The sequence below is a fragment of the Alligator sinensis genome, unplaced genomic scaffold (assembly GCF_000455745.1).
Source record: "Alligator sinensis unplaced genomic scaffold, ASM45574v1 scaffold59_1, whole genome shotgun sequence".
NCBI classification, from domain to species: Eukaryota; Metazoa; Chordata; order Crocodylia; family Alligatoridae; genus Alligator; species Alligator sinensis.
In genome coordinates, this window is record NW_005841878.1 from 879,034 (window position 1) to 901,050 (window position 22,017).

General features: G+C 40.1%; 1 protein-coding gene across 1 annotated transcript in view; it reads right to left on the bottom strand.

The window, feature by feature from the left end:
* Positions 1–52: 52 nt before the first annotated feature.
* The window catches only part of OLFM4 (olfactomedin 4), a 29,328-nt gene continuing 7,363 nt past the window's right edge, over positions 53–22,017 (bottom strand). Inside the window, exons 3-6 of the mRNA XM_014527915.2 lie at positions 19,150–19,302; positions 11,413–11,625; positions 10,406–10,559; positions 53–1,992 (exon numbers count right to left, since the gene is read on the bottom strand). Of these exons, the coding sequence (XP_014383401.1) occupies positions 1,193–1,992; positions 10,406–10,559; positions 11,413–11,625; positions 19,150–19,302 (1,320 nt within the window). The 3' untranslated portion in view covers positions 53–1,192. The remainder of the gene's footprint in view (positions 1,993–10,405; positions 10,560–11,412; positions 11,626–19,149; positions 19,303–22,017) is intronic.

The following is a 22,017-nucleotide window of genomic DNA, read 5'->3' on the forward strand; positions in this document are numbered from 1 at the left end:
TCAAAAGTTTCCCATTTGTTACAACATGACTCAAAAAGCTACAGAACCCAAGTTGGATTTTTAAAATAATTCTTTATTAAGCAAAAATGAATCATTTACATCTACTTATGCAGATTTGTCTTGGGGCAAAGACATTGCTGTGCATCTAATACAAGAAATACAACATTCATAGCATTTTTGTAACTGGGCAGCTCCTTATTTCATATTTTCTGACATGATTAAGGGACAGATATTGACAATGAAAAAAACTTTTTAGAAACAGTAAATAAAAGTAAAGTAAGCACCCAGAATTATGGGATATAAATAGCATAGGTTGGATTCTCTCACTGTTGCTAATGGAGTTGCACCAAGAATTAATTTGACTCCAGGCTAATTGAGTTCAGATTAATCTAATTACAGAATGCCAAAAAAGGCTGAATGGAAGCATGCAGATAACATAGGTTCTGTTCTAGTGCAACATCTGGCATGCATAAAAGACCTTGCCTATAGATCACTGGGGTCAATGGAAATATGTCCATTGTATTCAGTTAGCATTGGATCAAGCCCCAAGGACATAGCGATGAGAACATGCAACTATTCAAGGTTGTTAATATATGCAGGTGCTTTCTGGAGTGCAGTTTTTAAGAAAGTGATGTAGGGTAGTCCTGCTGTCTAAATACCTTAGCAGATTGCAAGAAAGGAATTATTATATATCAATGGCCTTTCTAGCACTTCATCTTAATCAATGAGTTCTCTTCATAGATCAAGTTTTAATTCTCTTCTAACTTTAATCCTTTAGCGGTATATGGGACCAATGTTATATATTATAATTAGCAGTATGTGGGACCAATTTTATATATATATATATATATATATATTTATATATATATATATAGAAATTCTTTTTCTTCCATATTTTGAACAATTATGAGGAAATGTAGTTTCAGCCTCTCTTTGTTACATCAAAATAGGCATTCACCTATCATCATTGTATTAAAGCACTAATTAAAACATGAAGAACACCATCTTGCAAACAGTAATTCCCAGGTATAGCATTTATTATGATAAGTTATCTCTTCAGTGGACTCATTTGTCATACTAAACCCCATGCCCAATTGCTAGTGCTCATTAGAACAAACCTAAAATTAGCATTAATATTTTCCAGAGGAATATCACACCTGTAATGGTCCAACTCTTCCATATATTCATATTACTATAATATAGGTTTAAAGGTTAGATCATGCCTAATAAGGTAGCCATCATTATAAATGTAAAGCCTTTGGTCACCAGGGTTGTAATTGATACTTTGGACTGTTTCTAACATTTTATCCATAATGATACTGATTTTACTTTCCTGTCCAGTCTTTGTGTCATAAGCGTAAAAGATTTCCTCTTTCCTGGTGTTCACAGTTCTTGTGGCATATAGAACACCACATATGATAAAGGCGCTGGAAACAGATGGCTTGTACTGTTTTGTCTGCCAAGTATTTAGCACATCAAGTGAGGTCTCATTGAGTTTACTAATCACAATGTTACCAGTGCTGGCCTCAGTTGAATAAATTACCCACAATCCATTTTCATCCACAGACAAGTCCATATCTTGCCACGTAACACTAGCATAAGAGAAACGGTTACCATAAGCAGCATTTGGCAGAGCTTTCCTCAAAACTATGGTATTCGTATTTAAATCAAGTTTGGCTATCTCTCTTGAACCATAATAATTAAAGTACATGAAATTTTTGTAAACTATAGTGCCACTGCCATCCCCCAATGTCACTCGGTACTCTCTAGGATTTTTGTATAACAACAGGTCGTCATAGGAATTGTAAAGCCTGTAATATTCTAAGTATCTTGCATCTAGATTCAAAGGTGCAACCCAGTAAAGGTCCCTCTCAGGAGTAAGAGGAGAGTAATCCCTTCCCCAGGCACCATACTTGTAGGAAAATCCTCTCCAGTTCAACTGTATATTATAGGGTTGGCTGACATTGAGAAGTCCACCATGAGTACAGCTACCTGAAAACAAAGAGAAATACAGGGTTTCAAACTGGTATGCTTATGAAACAGGCTTTTATGCAGTCCTTTTTAAGAACTCACTTTGCTGAAAAGAACAGAAATGCATATTTTGATTGTAAAAGATTCCGCTAGTGATTGCACTAGTGTAAAAGATTCAGTGTGCATCTGTGCTGCTTTCACTACTGTCATTGCTTCAGAAAAACACATGGTATAATTTACATCACTTTTGTGTACCAATATATATTACACCTGGATAATGGAAAGGTGAATAAGCAGTTATTGCAGAGTAGTTGCTGGCAGTAGACAAGTATTATTGCTCCTTGCTGTAACATGCCCTTTAGCAAACAGCTACCACAGGACAGAAATAGAAAAACCCTAAAGCAGTGCAACTTATATCAGTAGAATTTTACTTTGATTCTTTCAGGGTGATTTTCCATGTGATTGGACAGAGTTACCTCCATTTAGGAGTTTTCTTGGTCTATCCACTCCTTTTTTACGCCAATATAACGCTAACTGGTGTAAATGTTTCATCTATTCAGGCTCTCAGTCTGTTTTAGCGATATAGTGCTCCTAGGCACAATTCACTTGAACCATGTTCAGGGTGAAAAAGCAACAGCGACAAATTATAGACATCAATACCCTTTGTCAGTACCCACTTAGAAAAACAAGTGATCAGTTTGCCATTCCAAATATGCAACCAAATTTCTGTTTCCATGTATCAAAGGTACTCACAAGATAAGCTATGAAATCATACATGCTATTCAATTTCAGGATGAAAATATGGGAGACAGGGAAAAGAGCCTCTTAAGTCACTGTACATCAGTGAGAGGTAATTAGTGATGCTGCCCTGACTCTGTACATCAGTGAGTTCTAGGAGGAGGGAGAGTGGACAGAAGCAGCAGTTCCAGCGGCTCGTTTCAGATTAGCATAATGCTGTCAAAATCACAGCTTTAAAGCAATGCTTCGCAGTGGCCATGTCTATACAAGATGCTGACTGCGTAGTTGTTACTGCACAGTCATTTAGTACTTGCATACCCAAGTACATCACAGTTCATGCTCCGTGACACTACTGCGCAGTAGTAACAAGCTACTGTGCAGTCAGCATCTTGTGTAGATGCGGCCAGTGACTTCCATCTGAGGCCCTCAGAGAAATCACAGACACTAATAGGCACAATCTCACTACATCCCTATAAAGTATAGGTACATAGTTCCCTCAGTTCCCCCAAGACCACACGCCCAAGTTTAACCAGGGCAGTCCTGGTTTTTCATACAATGTCCCAAGAACATCTTTCAGAGCCACTGATCCTTGTTTTTTGTATTTCATCCATCAAAATTGTTCATTTTTTTTATTGCTGCACAAGTCTTGTTCAGGATGTATAACTCTTATCAACAGAATTTGCTCTGTGTTTACCAAGACCAAACAGCCCAGTGGCATGAGCATGTAGGGTGATAAATAGGTTTGGGAATGAAGAGTAAATTTGAACACATTTGGGCATTAGCAGTTCTTCAAAGCAGTTCTTTGGCTCAAGGTGAATGCCAGTCACACTTGTCTATTGTGTCCTGATGAAGCCAGAACACAAAGTTACTGGAAAAAAATCTTCTGCTCAGAAATATGCAGATAGCTGGTGAGTCAGAAGCTGCCACCAGCAACACTAACACTGTTTTTTAAGGTGTACTTTTGCCTGACTCTGTAACTCTTCAGGGAAGTTGTCACTGAAGTGACCCAGATTTTTATTTTAAAAATATGGTTACCTCGGGTAACAGAGACACTGCTAAATGACCTGCACACATTAATACAGCAAGTTAGTGATCCTTCCAAGAACAGGACCATGATTTCCTGATTCTGTCAGGTGCTTTAACTACTAGAGTATGTTTCTTCTTACAGCAGAAGCCAAGCAAGACCTGAATGTCATGTTTCAGTTTGATCATGGTGATGGCTGTTGACATCATTAACACCTAGATCAACATAACTGTAGCACACTCCTTTGGTTAAGGTGCCATTGATGCAAGTCACTTGTATTTTTGATTTAGAAAATATTGAGTGACTAGCCAGCCTGTGATGAGGCCAGAAGTGTCCAGAGCACAAATATAATATGATTATCAGTCTTAGTGCAGAAGACAAACAATAATCATATAGAGACAGAAGTATCCTTTCCCACCACTAGCTGGTCCATGCTTAAGCTGTGTTGAAGAACATCTATGGATCAGAATATGGAAGCTTCAGCAGCTACTACCTACACAAGATTAAAAGATGCCTGGGCTTGTGAGCAGAAACATCTCCTGAGCAGCTCACAAACAGATGGGAATGATCAGAAAACACTTGCCATCTGGAGAAATCTGGTGTCTGCCAAATACCAAACACACCTCCAGGGGCAGAGGGATCCAAGTGAACCCCAGCAGGATGATTTATCAGTATTCAGAGAGAGGGTTGAACTGCTCTGGTCTAGAGTCATTTGTCATTTCTCTGTGGCCTTTTATAGGAATCCTGATAATTCTGCAGAAGCTACTGAGAATGTGTAGTTAGCTGTAACCGTGGTATTTTGTGAATACTTTGAGGAATAAAACTCTGTCTTCCTTCCTCCTCTAAGAAGCCCTACTACTTCTCTCTCGCAGGTGTATATATTTCCCTCATGTCTCTTCCCAGCCTGATCCCTTGTGCCAAAATGTATTGTGTGGAGAGAAAACTCACCCACTAACCTCGCTGAGAGTCCCTGATGTGGGTGGGATCAGATTTGAATTAGGAGCTCGCTGAGTGCTGAATCACTGCATCATCCACTTGTCACTTTGGTCATACTTTTCTTGGTAAGTGCCAAGAATTTGTAGGGCTTTATTGGCCACAGGTAAGGCTCCTGATAGAGAGGATGTTACAACTCTTTATGCCACTGATCAGTCTTCTTCCCCTGGAGTTCTCTGCTGGAAGGTGAGCTGAATTTTTTTCTTTTAATGAAAAATGCTGTCAACTATAGTTCCAATTCAGCATTGCAAATCATCATCCTTGGCTTGGATCAGCACATGCTTATGTGCTTTTCTGACTAAAGATGGACCACAGAGACATTCATTTCCAAATACTACACTAGGGAAACCGCTGCTCATCCAGTCAGGCTGTATCTTCAGAAATGGCACTTAGGATGGCTAATAACATGGCCACAGTACTTGCCAGGGATACAGATGCTTGGATGTGCTTATGTATTGGATAATTCAATTTAAGAAAGATAATGCAGACAAGAATGCAAAATGGTTTGCAGTTTGCCAGGTCTATGAATCATTTTGAGCAGTTTGCCTTATATCTCTATTGTGTATTGTTACCTCCGGCATTATAGCTCGTTCTTAACTCTGAACATATTAAATCTATTATGGCACTTAAATCACAGCAATCTTATCTCAGAATTAAATGGTTATTAAATGCATCTCAAAAACGTTGATCTACTTAGAAAGATACTGCACCAAACCTTGCAGGTACTGAAGCATTATTGAACTCATATATATGCAACATCAAATCATTTTTCTTGTCATTAAACAGAACACCATTCCAGCTTGATTTTAATAATTCATACATTGTTTCATAAATAAAAAACAAACGTGTATACAGCAGAGAGACCTTTTTTACAAAAGAAATAATAAATTATTATTTCTTCCCTTAAAGAGATCTCTCTGCTGAACACTTGTTTGTTTTTTATTTATGAAACAATGAATTATTAAAACAAAGTTAGAAGCCTGCTCAGTTTTAATGATATCAAGAATTATTGGAGGTGCCATGCAGCCTATGCTTGACTTTGATTTTTTGAAAACTCTTTCAGAAACATTTTTTGTTTTTAAATTCTGAGATTGGTCTGGGAAGCTGATCTGTCTTCTGCACAGTTCAGAGAAATTTATTGTTGTTTATTTAATCTAAACTTCCCTTCCTTGTCTGGATGGTCTGGAAAAAATCCACAAAAGAGCCAAAGTCTCATGTAATCTTGTAAATATTAGGAGGCACTTGAAATGTTTCTGTGTGAATTATTCAATATTTTCTTCCTCCTATCTTCACTGTGTTGAGCCCCTGTTAATTGAAATCCTGGTGTGTGAATGTCATGGTTTGTTTCTCCATCAGAGCTAAATTTTGAGGCAGGCTGATATTCATATGGGGAATAAAGTAGAAGGGGGCAAGAACGTATGCTATTCCTTCATAGCAAGTGATTTATCTTGGGTGTGGTTATGCAAGGGACTGGAGGGCAGCATGCCTGCCTCCTGAGTTTATGGATGGTGAAGCGGTGTGGAGATGACAGGAATAGGCAGAGCCTTAGCTCTACATCCTCAGTGAGCCAGCTTCCCAGCTATACATGCAATTTAGGGGTAGCTTTAGCAGTAAATGGCTACACCATCCCCTACTTCCAAACATTCCCAGAGAGAAGAGGAAATCAGAAGAAACTTGTAACTGTTTGAGCCACAATTTTTTTCTGAGCAACTCCTGGGATAGCAGAGCCAGGCTTGCAAAATAGTCTTCTCCGGGAAGGGCACAATATTATTCCTTCTGATTGCTGCACATAGATCCTCACAGCCCTGTTGACTTCCGCCAGTATCGCTAGGGCTGCACATAGGTACAGGGGTCTAATCCACATGGATGAGACTGCAGAACTGAGCCCGTGTTTGTAATGATGCCCTGAAAGTATCTGGTACTACAAATCCATGAAAGTTAGTAGTAATTTAGGCACTGATCTTTCCAATGATAATTCATAAACCCACATTAGTTCAAGACTTAGTCTGCATACTCAGGCCTGGGGTAAATGAAATCAGCATGATCCTGAAACAGAGACCTCTCCCTGGTGAGAGCTGTATACCAGTAACCTGAAATCTGGTATTAGTTCCTGAAGGAACAAAAAAAAAAAGCAGCTTTGCTCTTCCATTTGCCTGTCAGCGTCTCCTCTGACTCACCCCTCTCTGCTGACTTTCTCAGATCACTTTAGTCAGATGTGACAAAGCCTGCTGCTAAGCCCTCAATGAACAATTACTGAGCCCTCATCTCTATCTACCTGTCCTGATGCAGTTGGTGGAAATCAGCACAAAAGAGAGAAAGCCATTCAGTTTGTCAAAGGGATGGTAGAATTCGGATAAGTATTTCTGCCATAAATACAGACAATTTCTGGGGACTGTAGCAGGAATCATAACTTAAAGGCTTTTTTATTATACATGCATTGTCTGAATCCCAACTCAGGGGGATTCAGATTTAGAAACCTGCAATCAGAGGGCAGAGAAATTGGCGCACACTGCTTTCTTTCTCATGTGCTTCTTGAGAACAAGCCCCCCATGCGCCCTGGGGAGACGGTGTCTGAGGGAGGGCCACATTCAAAACACTAACATAGTGAGTAACTTTAATTACATTCTCCTTCAACTCCTGGTCTTAGACAACGTGGAGATTTTCCCATCTCTCCTAAGTCCACATTACCACAAAAATATGCACATGCATATGTTTATGTGTGCACATGCATTCGTGTGTGTGTGTGTGTGTGTAGGTGGGAGAGGGGATATCTGAAAACAGAACAGAGTCAATTTAATACAAATATTATAAATAGAATATGAAAGAAAAGCAGAGGAAGGCCGAATGGTTTGGCAAGAACTCAAGTGCAAGCACGTTTGTGAAGAAAATGTATGGAAATCTGTCCTCAGATATGGAAATGAACACTAGGGACTTTGGCAGCCCATGTGAAGCCTCCAGAAGGACGCATCCAGAAAACCCAATGCACTCATTCACCCCAAGTCCCTTTGCAGCACCTTTTCCCTCCCACTTGTCTCAGTGAAGAATATGTTCCATACTGCGTGCAGTCACTCTAGAAAGTTTCCAGCAGTTCAGTATGAAATGAAAACTGCTGCCCGCTGCACAAAGAATGAACATACCTGCCCACTTATCCCTCTCCACCAAGCACATGAAGCCAAGAGAAACAAGCTTAGAGTGTGGATCTAAATCTAAGTAATTACATAGACTACTATCTGAGCAGCTGCACTCCCTAACAGTAGGCTGACCATAAGGAAATCCAGGACAGCCAGGACATTCATCCAGGACACCCCTTCTCCCCCGTCCTCCCTACACTCTCCCACGTAGGCAGGGATGGGGCAGCGTGCCAGGCTTCGTGCTACACCAACTCCCGGCCAGACTGTATCCTGCAACTGCTGCGTTTCTGGGATGTACATTATAATTCTCAACAGCTGGGTGGGACCAGCCTCTGAAATCCAGGACTGTCTGGGCTAAACTGGGACATATGGTCACCCTACCTAATAGGCAGGGCACAGCCACTATTCCAGCCCCAGCCAGTGTATAAATCATGTCACTAAATACTCCCCTCAAGGAGAATTATAACCACTGGATTTACCTAATGGCAGACCCAGAGACTGCACTTCCAGCCTGCTCCCAACATTTTTAACTAGGTGGCAGCCCAGCTGTGCCATGGAGAATTTCTCTACATAGCCATGCATTGGAGGTCATCTACAGCCCCTGCACTATTGACAGAAGTAGCATTTTCAACTCATGTATATTGTCATAGTTCAGCTGAAGTCAGTTTATACTACCTGAGAATCTAGCTTTCCAAGTCATTCACTGCACTGTGAAAGCCACTGCACTGAACAAACAAGCTACAGTCCAGTCAACCAGGGAAGAAGTCACAGGCACCCATATACCCCTGAAGTACACAACGCTATTGTTAAAGACTTTAGTACTTTTCAGCTGTAATAAAAGCTAACTGAAGTTAGGCTGAGAAGAAAAAGGCAGCTTTTCTCTCTACACCATCACCCTCAATAAATCAATGAGGTGCCTTTCAAATACTTTGAAAACACTACATTTTTCACTGAACCATGTTAAGCATTTTCTAAGGATTATAGAAGGCCTTTAAAGTTTTTTTGAATGTAGGATATTTTTTTTTGTCTGACCCCACAGATATGGTGGTGTTCGTATTTTCCGTCAAAAATGAGCTGAAGTAGTTGCCCAAAGTGCTGGCACAACTCCAAGGAGGTCATTAAGGAAAGTTTTCTGAAGCAAGGGGAAGCTTTTTCTCTTATCAATTTATCTGTCCTTCCAGTGGGAAACCTGAACTAACTAACCTGAAGGTGATGAGAGATTAGCCCTGGTAGGCAGTATAGCTTCACTATCTGTATATTAGAAAGTCCCTTCCCCAGTTAGTCTGTCTCCCTTCTGATTGTTTACCAAATTTTCAGGGATGAAGGGAAAACCAGATTTCTTCTCCAACGGTTTTATATTCATAAAAGATCTTTCTCTTTTATAACAATTGTAAAAAATAGAAACCATATAAATATATACAAGGGATTATCAGGGCTTGAAAAACTCTCATTAGTGCATGGGAAGGTTTCCCAGAGGTAAATACACTATTAATGTCCACAGAGGTGAAGCTGCTTTTTTGTTAAAAAAAAAAAAGAAGAATTAAGGGAAAATCCTGGTTCCACTGAAGAGAACAGTAAAAATACTGTTGACTTCAGTAGATCCAGGATTTCAGCCTATGGGTTTCTATAGATTTCATAGACATTAGGGCTGGAAGGGACCTCGGAAGATCATCAAGTCCAGCCCCCTGCCCCAGGGGCAGGAAGTCAGCAGGGGTCATAGGATCCCAGCAAGATAAACACCCAAATGTCTCTTGAAGGTGTTCAAAGTAGGTGCTTGAACCACCTCTGGCGGCAGCCTACTATGTGCTTGTTCACATTCTAATTAGAACTCAATTAATCGAGTCTGTTCCATGTTCTCATTAGAATGCTCCAGTGTCACATCACCATCACGTGTATTAAGCCCCCACGCATTTCACAATGGCTGCGGGGGTACTTCATGTAAACCTCATTGAATGAGATTTATATAAAGCATCCTGTGACTGTTTTGAAATGTGCAAGGGCTATCCAGGACCCGCTCTAATTAAAATGCCCCACCCCCGATCCTCCAGCATGTGTATAAGCAGCCTATATCTCTAGCCTTCAGGGTCAAGATGAATCTTCTGCATGTGAACCCTATGTAATGTACAACTATGCTTGAACTTGAGTACAAACAGCTTCAGTGTAGCCACTGCTGTTCAGAATTTCTCAGGTAGCAGGAAAGTGAAATCCAGAAAGTCCAGATCACTTTCATGAAAGCTGGTAAAATCAGAGCTGGTCAGAAAACCCATAATGTTCCCACAGTTGGGAAGTGTTTATAAAAGAGGCCAGTACAAAATTTCATGCTTCTTTGCTACTTTCTAGCTGGGAAATAGTAATTGGTGAAAGCATTTTTCTTCAGTTCTCAGTTTTCATATTAACCCACTACCAAAAATGTTAGTAGGTGTCTGGTAAATGTTTCATGTGCTGTGTGTTATCATTCTCATTATATTTAATATTAATAATCAATTAATTTGCTCTTCCTCCTACTTCTCACATTTCTTCATATGTGGCCAATAAAAACAATGCTTACCTGGTGGGAAATAGGGTACTTCTATGGTCTTATTGCTGTTCCCTTCACATGCCTTCAACTGATTCTGCAGATACACAATTTGCCGACGAATTGCAAGGATATTGTTTGTGTCCATTGATTCCATATCATTCACTATGAGAGTCAGATTCTTGATCTAGACAAACAAAAAATGTAGGATTAAATTCTGTAATCATTTTAGGCAGGGTTTCTCATTTCACAGAAGATGCTACAGAATAAGCTTTTAGGATATGTTTGATTATGTCTAACAAGGAAATGCTTGTAATTCTGAAACTCAATCATGTACCATAATGCAAAATATTGCAATAAAAATAATAGACTCATAGGGTTAGAAAAGACCTCAAAGGTCATCTTGTCCAACTCCATGCATGAAAACAGGAATGCTATTCCTGTCCACTAATGCTTACCCCAGTATTAACCTTTCCTTGAAATGTTACCTCCCCAAGTAAATAAAATATTCTCTTATCCATGGCTAAAGAGGACAATGAAGACATTAATTATATTTTACCTACTAACTGCTTTAACTTTTTTGTCACTATTCATTCCAGGTGAGTGATAAATTACACTCTTGAAAATGTGATTAATTGTATGTTGGGAAGGTGAGTCTTTTCCAGTTCCTGATTTTATATTCATTGGGCTACTATCGTAGTCATGAGAAGTTAACTTTTAAATTATTTGAGTTAAGGGGCAGCAGCTGACAGCCAGAGGAGCCTACAAATTAATATTTATTAAATAATTTAGTCAGAACTTTTATTCAATAGGGCATTCAAGAACTTTAGCTTTCAGGTACATGAATGAAAAGGAGGTTCAAGTTTCCATTTCTGCCATATATAAAGAAAAAATACAGATTTGTTTTAAATTACACCAAGGAAAATCCAGAATAATTCCACTGACAACAACTGGAGACAATGATGTAATAATGTAGTGATATAACCAAGAAAAAAAATTGTAATTTGAACCTGAATGGCTCAATAGTACTCTTCCAATACCTCCACATATAGTTGTTCAACGATCACGTTACTTCCACCAAGTGTCAATTTCAGCTGAGTAATTAGTTTCTCCATTTCTATGATTTCCATTTTCAGTAACTGGAAGTCCATTTCAGTATAAGAAACACTGTTTTTCTCCATATGTTCCACCTTGATAGTTAGATTTTGGATTTTTTGTTCATACAATTCCACTGTTTTCATGTACAGTGTAACCTAAAGGTAAGAAAATTTTCCAATTCAGGTTAGCAAATATAACATGGATGCTTGACATCTTTATTCCACACATACAAGTGGCATCAGGGCTACATATACACAAAATGCCAAATTTGGCTCCTTTTTAGATCTGTGCAATCATATTGAAGTCTCATAAGGATTACTTGGGTATAATTGAGAAAAGAATTTGTGGATAATTTTTTATTCCTCATCCATGTTTCCTCTAGGGCTAGGAACAGACATTCAAAAACACTGAGCCTGAACTGATTCAATCTTGGCAGGTTAGTCTAACCTGGCTAGGCTGAACCAGTTTGTAAGTGAACAGACATCCCCTCTGGACTGAAGAAATGTCAGCACATGCCTGCAGTGGCTCTGGCTAGAAGCTGGGGGGTGCTAGAGCAGCCCTCCCTTCCCTTCCACGATGCTGAGCTGAGGGAGGCATGGCCAGGCCCCTGAAGGGTGCTCTTATTAGGGAGGGGCCCTCCCTCCGAGAAACCACCAGGCAGTTGATAGCACAGTATTTATGACCCCTAACTCAGTGTTTATCAGCCCATTAAGAAAACAAAAAAAACAAAAGCTTCACAGCTACCTATTGATTAGCTCCAAAAAGTCCTAAGTGGGCAAAGTCCTGTCTACCTTTGTCCTGTCTGCTACAGCACCGTAGCCAGCATGTGATATGCTAGCTAATACTGAGAGGTGTCTGAGTAAGGCAGAGGGGAGGGGGGAATCCCTGCTTAGCAGGGAGCAGTGAGAAGCCAGGCAGATGCCTGCAGTCTTTGCCAGAGCTCGAGCCAGGGAGCAGAGGGTAGGGGCCAGCCCTCTGGTGGAGCAGAGAGCCCAGCCCAAAGACCATGCTGGGATGCTGTGGGAATCTGGTTTAACTTAAACCAAGAAGGGGTCTGGGATAGACATTGCATAAACCAGTTTTAGCCAAATCAGTTAAGTCTGATATTACATTCAATCAGGTTTATCTCAAACCAGTTTCAGCCATTTTCAAACTGGTTTACATTCACTGAATATCTGTTCTATTACAGGTTTAAACCAGTTTGTGATCACTTAAACCCGTTTATGTGTAATGTCTCTAGCCTGGAAGATAACTTTTATACCAGTTTTGTGTAGAATTTATGGGGCCAGATTCTAACAGATAACTGCAGTGATAATTTAATATGAAGGACTTAACTGAAAAATATTAGTGTCCTGACAAATCTTAGAGAGGTTTCCAAATGCTGACATTTCTTTCCAATGACTGCAAGGAACACTACATCAGAGAAAATTTTATATTTGATGCAACTCTTTTCTTAAATAGATCTCTTTGGATCCCCTTAAAAAGTAGTTTTAGCTTTACATACTTTTTAAAATACAGCAATTTATCCATCCCAAAACTAATTTAAACTAAAGCTATTTGAGATGAAAAAATATTTTCAACCTTTAGCTTGAATAACTTATACAGCCAGTTCTTCAGCTGTGGAACCATTAAACAGATGGTTGGATAAATATACTTTCAAAATATGTATCTGCTAATGCAAAGGTCACTATGCAAATGGTGTAAAGAGCAATGTCAAGAGCTTCTTATAGATATGGAATATTTTCTAGAAAATCAGAGTTCCACAAAAATTAACAGTTTGGATAAAATATAATTCTGTATTCTATGTTTCATACTACTTAAAATGTGCCCATTTGCCTTTAAATGATTCTGATGGCCCTGCAAAAGTTGGAGAATCTCTCAACAGCTACTAATATGTTCCACTAGTAACTCTGCAATTATGGCCTAAGAAGACATGTCTATTATATGCCCCTATTTTCAGATGTTTATCATACCTTTAAATCTTGCCTTTCTGTCTGAAATTGCTTATGAATATGTTCAGCCCAAAAATTTAAAAATCAATTTAATCATTTTTGCAGGATATTAACATGAATTAAAATGTTTTTCATCTGTCAATAATGTTTCCATTCCATTTTAAACAAGGCCACAGCTCATAAATGTTCTTCTAAAATTTTGACATGGGGAGAGTTTTTATTAAAACTAAAGCCTTGCTGCTCTACTGTCCTTATGTTATCCTGTCCAGATTCCCAACTGAGACTTTGGAATAACTACAAAAGAAACTTCCTTTAAATAATTCTTTCCAAGGTTTATACTAAATCCAGTGTGTGCTAGTACTGGACTTTAACAGTTTAGTAAGTAGTGCATATATACTCATGCTGGATAGATATGATCAATTCAGCCCATAATTCTGTGTCTTGGTATTGAATCTCAGTGATTTACTTGAAAAAGCAGAGCCTAAGATAAGAAAATACTCTTTTCAGAAGTGTAATTTTCAATGCAACCGTATCTCAGCTACTTTTCAAATCAGAACAAACACTCTGTGCATGATTCCTTACACATATAGAAAATATTTCATGAACCATCTTATGCCCTCAGACATAAAATTTATGCATTCCCATGCATTTCAACTGGGATTTCTAAACATGTTTTCAAACCCAAATATGGACCAGATCCTGAGCTGACATAAATTTGGGATCGTCCTACAGATTCTAATGGACCTACAATGATTTATCCTAGCCAAGAATCTAACTGTCTGTGTCATCTATTCCCAATCTGTATACATTGGAATCTACTCCCAATCCTGTAAAAATTCAGGCTAAGGGATAACTAAACCATATATTGGCCCAAGGCACATGACCCCTTTAAATATTGCCTTTCTGTCTGCTAGTTATGCCTCTGCTTTGAGCAATGAACAAACTGCAGACAGTAAAAGGGGCCCGGACTACCTGTGGAGGAATTAACACAGAGTTACTGTCTGTTCACCTGCTCTTACCCCACATTAAAGCATTTTTCTGCATGAGTAAAACAGGTTTGCCACAGTGTAGTTTTCACTACTCCGAGCTAAAAGCAGGCAGATGGACAGTTACCACAAATCAGCTGCTCTGTGATAAGACCACGATCCCTTTTAATTCACTGCAGTTTGAACATTTGTTCCTCCCCATAGAGACTCTCTCTCTGATGACTGTTCCATTGTATGGCAGTTAGACCCATTCATCCTTAACACTTTGTAAACACTGGTCTTGTGACTGTGAGGCTGGTTAGACAACCAATAAAAATATAGCAAATGGAGGGCACAAACTACTAAACTAAGGTAGTTTCGCTCAGTCCAGTAGATAATTACCTCTAAAAGAATGGGTGTAAAACTCCACCGGTATAAGTTATATTGGGTATGTCTACACGAGACATTTAATGCATGAGACATTTAATGACTAAATAACTGCACAGTAAATGTCTTGGCATCTACACACGCACCACTATTAGGATGTACAAAACTAATAAAATCCGCAGCAGGGTTATACTCGTAAATACCTGGTGCAGAGTTTTTTCATGCACGCCAGCACACATGAGGATACTGCCCCAGCTGGCTGGGGCACAGGGTGCTTCAGCGCAAAGCTAGCCAGCAGGGAGCCACTTCACTGAAGCACACTTGTGCCCCAGCCAGTCATTCTGCAGAACCTGAAGCTGGGTTGGAGCAGCCCTGGGCTAGCAGCCTGACCCCCCGGGTCCCCTACCAGCATGGGCTGCTCCAACCAGGCTCCATGTGCTGTGCATGAATAAACTCCGGATCAATATACCCCAGAGATTTTTGCTTTTGGGCACACATTCAAAAAGAGCACCCAGAAGCACAAAAACTCCAGAGCTATAAGCTCCAGAATTTATTCATGCGCATAAATTGCAGATATCATTTGTCCTTAGACCATTCAGACATAACCAATTAGTTAACACAAACATGATATTATTTGCTTTCCGGTCACCTGGTGGCCAGGTCCAGTAATGGAAGCCTAGAGTTTGGGCTACCCCTTGTTCATACTATCTCAGTCCATGACATAATGAAATGCAGTGTGCATCAGTTCACAAAACTAATGCAAATTGCATTGAGATTTATAATCTTCTGTCCATACCCTGATTCTGTCTTTGGTGATTGTTCCTGATCCTCTCAGACAGGCCAACACACCCTCTCAAAAATCCAACACGTAAACCACATTTTAGGATACACGTCAATAATCATTAGTGGTCACGCTGATACTCTTCACAGAGATCTTAGATAGAGTATAAATAGTGCACAGGACTTGTACCCTTACAGAACTAGAATGAAGCTACTTCAGGCATACTCCAGACTAATTCCTGCTATGGTTTTCCTCTTTCAAGTGCTGGCACACTAAGGCCATGAAAGGGGCAAGGAAAAAAACCTATAATGTTCATTTATTGCCCTTGGTATTTATCAACACGGGTTTCTCAGCATGCAAACAGACACTCCTCCAACATGCAGTTGGAGGATGGAGGAGGGGGACTGAAGAAGCAGAAGGAAGACATAAAATGGAAAACTGTGGAGACTGAAACTAGGATGGAAGTGACAGGAGCCCACCATTCTGAAAAGTCACATCTGCAAGTGCAACAGCCTCAGGGAAGTTTGACTTCTACAATCACATGACAAGATTTCACCTACATGTGGGCATCAAGGAGGATTTTCTAACAGAATAATCTATTTTGGACAGAGTCTTTATCTGTGTTGGGAAGGTGTGCTTTCTTTTCCCATTATTATTATTGCATGAGGATGTCCTGGGCTTAGTGGCTCCTACTGAGAAAGGCACATTTTCCCCCTGCATTTAAGTTCCTATTCTCTTCCTTCTTTTAAGGGACGCAAAGTGAGCCAAGCTCTCTCATGCTGAGAAGAAGAGCTGATTCCTACATTATTTTTAAAGGTTAATTTGTTCATAATCATAATTAGAGTGGCAAAGGTTCAAGTTGCAAATGAAAAATTAGCCTGATATTTTCAGCCTACAGTTTGAGCTGATTTGGAATATGAGAGCATCTTTTTATCTGTGAACTTCATTGCCTGCTGATTTTATAAAAGGGCCCCCTTGCTTGTTGAATTAGCAGCCTACAATCAGGCAAAAGGTTAGAGATTCAATCAGGTTGTTTATTTGGGACTTGCAGTACATGTACAGCATCTCTTAAAGGGTACAATCCTTTGGTTTTTACTTGGGAAGAACTCCTGTTAGCTGCAAAAGGAACTGAGACAAAGCAAGTAAGGGAAGGAGGACTCCCCACCACTACTACCACCACCAGCAGCAGCAGCAGCAGCAGCACATCAGGATTAGACACCTTAGTCCACTTAGATACCAAATAGAATAAAATCTGGCTATAGTAGAATATAGGCTGCCTATATACATGCTCCAATGTGTTCTACTTAGAACACGTCAGAGCAGACTAAATCTTCTTTAAAAGTTACAGTTTAACTTTAAGTTTAGTTAAAGGGGGGGTGTTTTAACTAAAGTTTACTGAAGAAGTTAAAGCATCCCATGGCCATTTTTAAGAACACGGGAACTTAATACATGTGATGCTGTGGTGTTTTAACTATAGCAGCTCTCCAGGAACCACTCTAATTAAAACTCCCCCCCAAAACCCAAGCACATGTATAGGCAGCCTTGGTGCCTGAAGTTTCCTTGGTTACTTCAAATTCTAAAGCAGTCTAATAAAAGCCCATGCAGCATAAAGATAGGTCCAGGTTGAAAATCTAAATCTTATTTGAACTTCCCCAAAATGTATTGAAGCGAGGGCTGGAGCTAGGGTTTTGGTTCAGGCCGATCTCACTATAGAATTAGAAAATGATTTTTTTTTTGGTGTTATTCCTTTAATTTGTTTGTCCACTACACTCCAGAAATCCACTACAGAAAAGATGTGGATGAATTGGAGAGAGTCCAGCAGGGGGCAACAAAAATGGCGAGGGGACTGGGGCACATGACTTATGAGGAAGGACTGGTGGAACTGGGTTTATATAGTCTTGAAAAGAGGATACTGGGAGGGGATTTAACAGCAGCCTTCAACTACCTGAAGGAAGATTCGAAAGAGGATGGAGCTGGACTGTTCTCAGTGGTGGCAGATGACAGAACAAGGAGCAATGGGCTCAAGTTGCAGCAAGGGCAGTTTAGGTTAGATATTAGGAAAAATGTTCTTACTAGAAGGGTAGTAAAACACTGGAACAGGTACCCAGAGAGGTGGTGGAATCTCCATCCTTGGAAGTTTTTAAGATGTGGCTAGACAAAGCCTTGTCTGGGATGATCTAGTTGGGGATGGTCCTGCTTTGAGCAGGGGGTTGTACTAGATGACCTCCTGAGGTCCCTTCCAACCCTAATTTTCTATGATTCTATTATTCCATTAACTTGAAGAGGGCTATATCATGCATGCCAGTAGAGTCTAACCACTTTTTTAATAAAGAAACCTGAGGTCTGAAAAAAACTCTAAAACTCCAGCTATCACTACTTATTCCTTACTCTGATAAAGATCCCATTGCAGAGCTTCACTTCCATAGAAGATTGGCCTAAAGTGCATCTCATGTCAGTCCTCTTTGATCAAAAAGTCTTTGCAGAATTGTGGATTTGAGCCTGCCCTCTTGCAGTCAATTAAAATGTTGCTACTGAGCACAGGGGGAGCAATGTGGGACCTCAGTGTTCATACCTCAATGTCTTCATAGATGGTTAACGTCAAGTTATACATTCCTACTAAACTGATCAGGTAATTCCTATACTCAAAGGCACTGAGATTTCTGTCAAATTGCTCTTCATATCCCTACTGACAATGAATGTGTGTCAGTGAATGCGTGTTAGCTCCAGTTATTTCAAAGCAAATTATTTCAACTGAAAATATCTCTTCATAGGATCCTGCATACCCGCGTTGTTGTGTTTTTTATGCATAACTTCTTATCTGTTCTTGATTATACCAGAAGAGAGTTATGAATATTTATGGTTAGAATTTATAATTTAGGTCTGTGCCTTTTTCTGCTGATTAATTCAAGGACACTTCATTTCATAAGATGCCTGGTTGCTGGAGCAAACACTTTCTCCTGGACACCTAATTTAAGCTCTGAAATTCTCTCCTAACATAAGCCAAATGCAGATCCTTGTATTCATAAGCTGTTTCGCTCAGGGTACTTCAGCCATTGAGATATTTGTGGGTTTAACTGGGTTCTGTGGGATTTAAATGCTTGTACCAAAGAACCCAAGTAGAATGAGGCTAAGAAGTTTGTCTTTAAAAAGAATGCATAATTTGGTCATCTCATTGCTCGGCCTTCAGATGTTGAAATATTTTATTTTTTCACCTTTTAAGACTATGGAGGAGTCAGGAAATATATTTTTACCCATTTCTTTAGTCTGGCTGGAATTTACCATTGCCATCTTTTCCTCACTCCCTCTCCTAAGCTGGCTACATACAAATAATAACACAGAGGATGCAAGGTTCCTGGCTTCCTATCAGGCAAGCTGTATACAGTAATCACAGACAAGCAAGTATTGTGCATATAATGTGACATTGCAAAGAATCAATTCTATGCTATAGGGCTGTATATATTATATTTAATCAACTTTATTCTTATACAACTCTTTTCTGAAAAGTACCAAATAATGCTGACTGCTATACTCTTTCAGGATTACCCATTTTTCCCTTAAAATACAATTGGCAGGTACATAAAAAGAACACCTTACTTTAGACAGTTCACTCTCAAATTTCTGCGACAGGGTTTGGGCTATGATTTCCAATTGCTCAACCTTCTGCACAGGAAATGTAGTGTCTGGCAGGTACACGGAGCACTGGCATATTCCCTGGTCATCCAAAGAACCGGACACGTTGGAAAATAGCTGTAATTACAAGTATATATAATAAAGATTAAAAAATGTCAATATTTTACTTGGAATCAACAGGTAAAGTCTGACAATAGTTCCTCAAGTAAGGAAAAAGTTAAGCTGTAATAATAATAATTATAATAATGATGATAATGATGCCACTGATTAGATAAAAAGTGTTATGATTTTTACACCTTTCTTCCAATAGATTCAAAGGGTCTTCCGATTAGTTCAGCTTCACAACTCCTCTATGGAAGTAGTTAAATATCATTATCACTATTTTTCAATTGGGGAAACTGGGCACATCTACACAAGATATTCATTGCACAATTAACTAATTAGACACGCAGTAAACACCTCGACATCTACACGTGCACCCCTATTAGGCTGAATTAAACTAATTTGCTACGCAGCAGGCTAGTACTGCTTAAATACAATACAATACTAGTAAATACAGGTACTATCCTGCTGCAGAGTAAAAAACTCCACAGCAGCACACGTGTAGATGTTGGAAGGGGCTGGCTGGAGCACGAGAGTGCTTCAGTGAGGGGGCTACCAGCTGGCTAGCCCCACGCAGAAGCACCCTTATGCCCTAGCCAGCCCCTCCACCACAAGTAGAGCCAAGGAGAGCAGCCCTGGACTGGCAAGCTGACCAGTAGTATCCGCTGCCAGCTAGGGCTGCTCTGACCCAACTCCACATGCTGCGCATGAATAAACTCCAGACCTGATTGCTCCAAAGTTAATTGCTCCTGGGCGCATGTTCAAATGGCATGCCCAGGAGCAAAACAGTCCAAAGCAATAAGCTCCAGTGTTTATCCATGCACAGTAATAGCATGTGTAGACGCACCCACTGAGATACAGAAAGCTCCCTTCTAGTCCTATGGCCTACATTCCTAAAAAAGTGAAGAGGTTTTTCTTAAGGATAAATGAGCACATGTCAGATCATAAAATAATAATAGCATTCACAATAAACATTTAGGTCTTACAGGCCCTAGGTATACAACAAAGTTATATTGGTGTAAACCACTTTTTGAACAGTTGAAAAAAGGGAGCAGACATGCTATATATAGACCTACACAGCTGTAACTTACTAAAATCCAATATAATGTAGCCCCAGAAAGAAACAGCATCCATGCAACTTACAGAGCTATAAGTAACTTTTGTCTGCAGTTATCCTGGGGTAATCATTTGCTCAGTGCAAACAAGAAATTATCTGCCCTCACACCAATGGTGAAGCACTGTAATAGTACCTATTGTGGCAATTGCCCCTGGATAACTGATCATTACAGGCAACCCCCAATTAGCGCTCTTAATTGGTTCCTGTTAAACCAAGCATTAAGCGAAACTGAAAGTATCTGACGACCCAAGATGGCGACCACAATAGTTTTTAATGACTCAAGATGGTGACTGCGAACATTATAACAAAACTCGCTGTACACTAAGTGGAATCAGATATCAATTTTAAATGAGCGTTATAGTGAAATAGTGTTAAGTGAAACAGTGTTAAGCGGGGGTTGCCTGTATTCCCCTCCTTGGTCCCAATGTAATTTGCATCAGTGTACACACCCAACGTAAATTATTACATTGTCAATGTCTGATAAGTACAGGACCATCTGGTGTATTTTGATCAGACCCATTCAGTGTTTTTCATCCATAGACTATAAGTGGTTTACAAAATCTGGTTCAGATTTGACTGATAAAAGATTCTATCAACATTGATCTTTCCCAAGAAGGAATTTTATTTTAACTAAGCCACATTTCACAATGAGGAAATGTTTAACCTGCAATCCCTAGAACGCCAGTTCTGTACTCAGCCCTAAGCACATGCAAGGTGAAGGTTTAAAAGCTCAGACCCAAACTGTAATAGCTTATGTGCCACTATTTTTTATTGCTACTACAGGATATGAAGGTACTAGCAACCCTGCACCCCTATGCCTTCCATCAGTGGCTTTTCAGGTTAGTTTGTAGACCTAATTCCCAAGACCTTGGCCTAACTCACCATGCCCTCACATTCCCCAAGCTCCAACCTGAAATGTCAATAGAGGGAGGATGGAGGGGATGGAGGATGGGAGGATGGAGTCCCTAGGTTAATCTAGGAACTAGGGCTAGCCTCAAGGATCAAGGACAACAAAAAGTCCTTTTTTAAATACATAGGGAGTATGAAGAAGGCACCAGGTAATGTGGGGCCCCTGCAGGATATGCTTGGCAATCTGGTAGTTGCACCAGAGGAAAAGGCAGACCTTTTTAACAATTTGCCTCCATTTTTATGTGCAGGGACTGGGAGTCCACCACTGAGATTCAGGACGGAATCAGGAGAGACTCTGCCAGGCCTAGGGTCAGGGAGGACTGAGTTAGGGAACTTCTGGAGGGGCTGGACGTGTTCAAATCAGCAGGTCCAGATGTCAGGGTGTTGAGGGAATTGGCAGGGGTTATCACGGAGCCCCTGGCATGGCTTTACAAGCACTCATGGTGCTCTGGCCAGGTGCCAGATGACTGGAAAAGGGCCATTGTGGTACCCATTTACAAAAAAAGGGAGGAGGGAGGACCTGGGCAACTATAGGCCCGTTAGTCTTACTTCAATCCTGGGGAAGCTCTTTGAGAAAATTATCCAGGAGCACATCTGTGAGGGACCAGCAGTGGGGAGGATGCTCAGGGGCAACCAGCATGGGTTCACTAGGGGCAGGTCCTGTCAGACCAACCTGATTACCTTCTACGATCAGGTCATAAAAT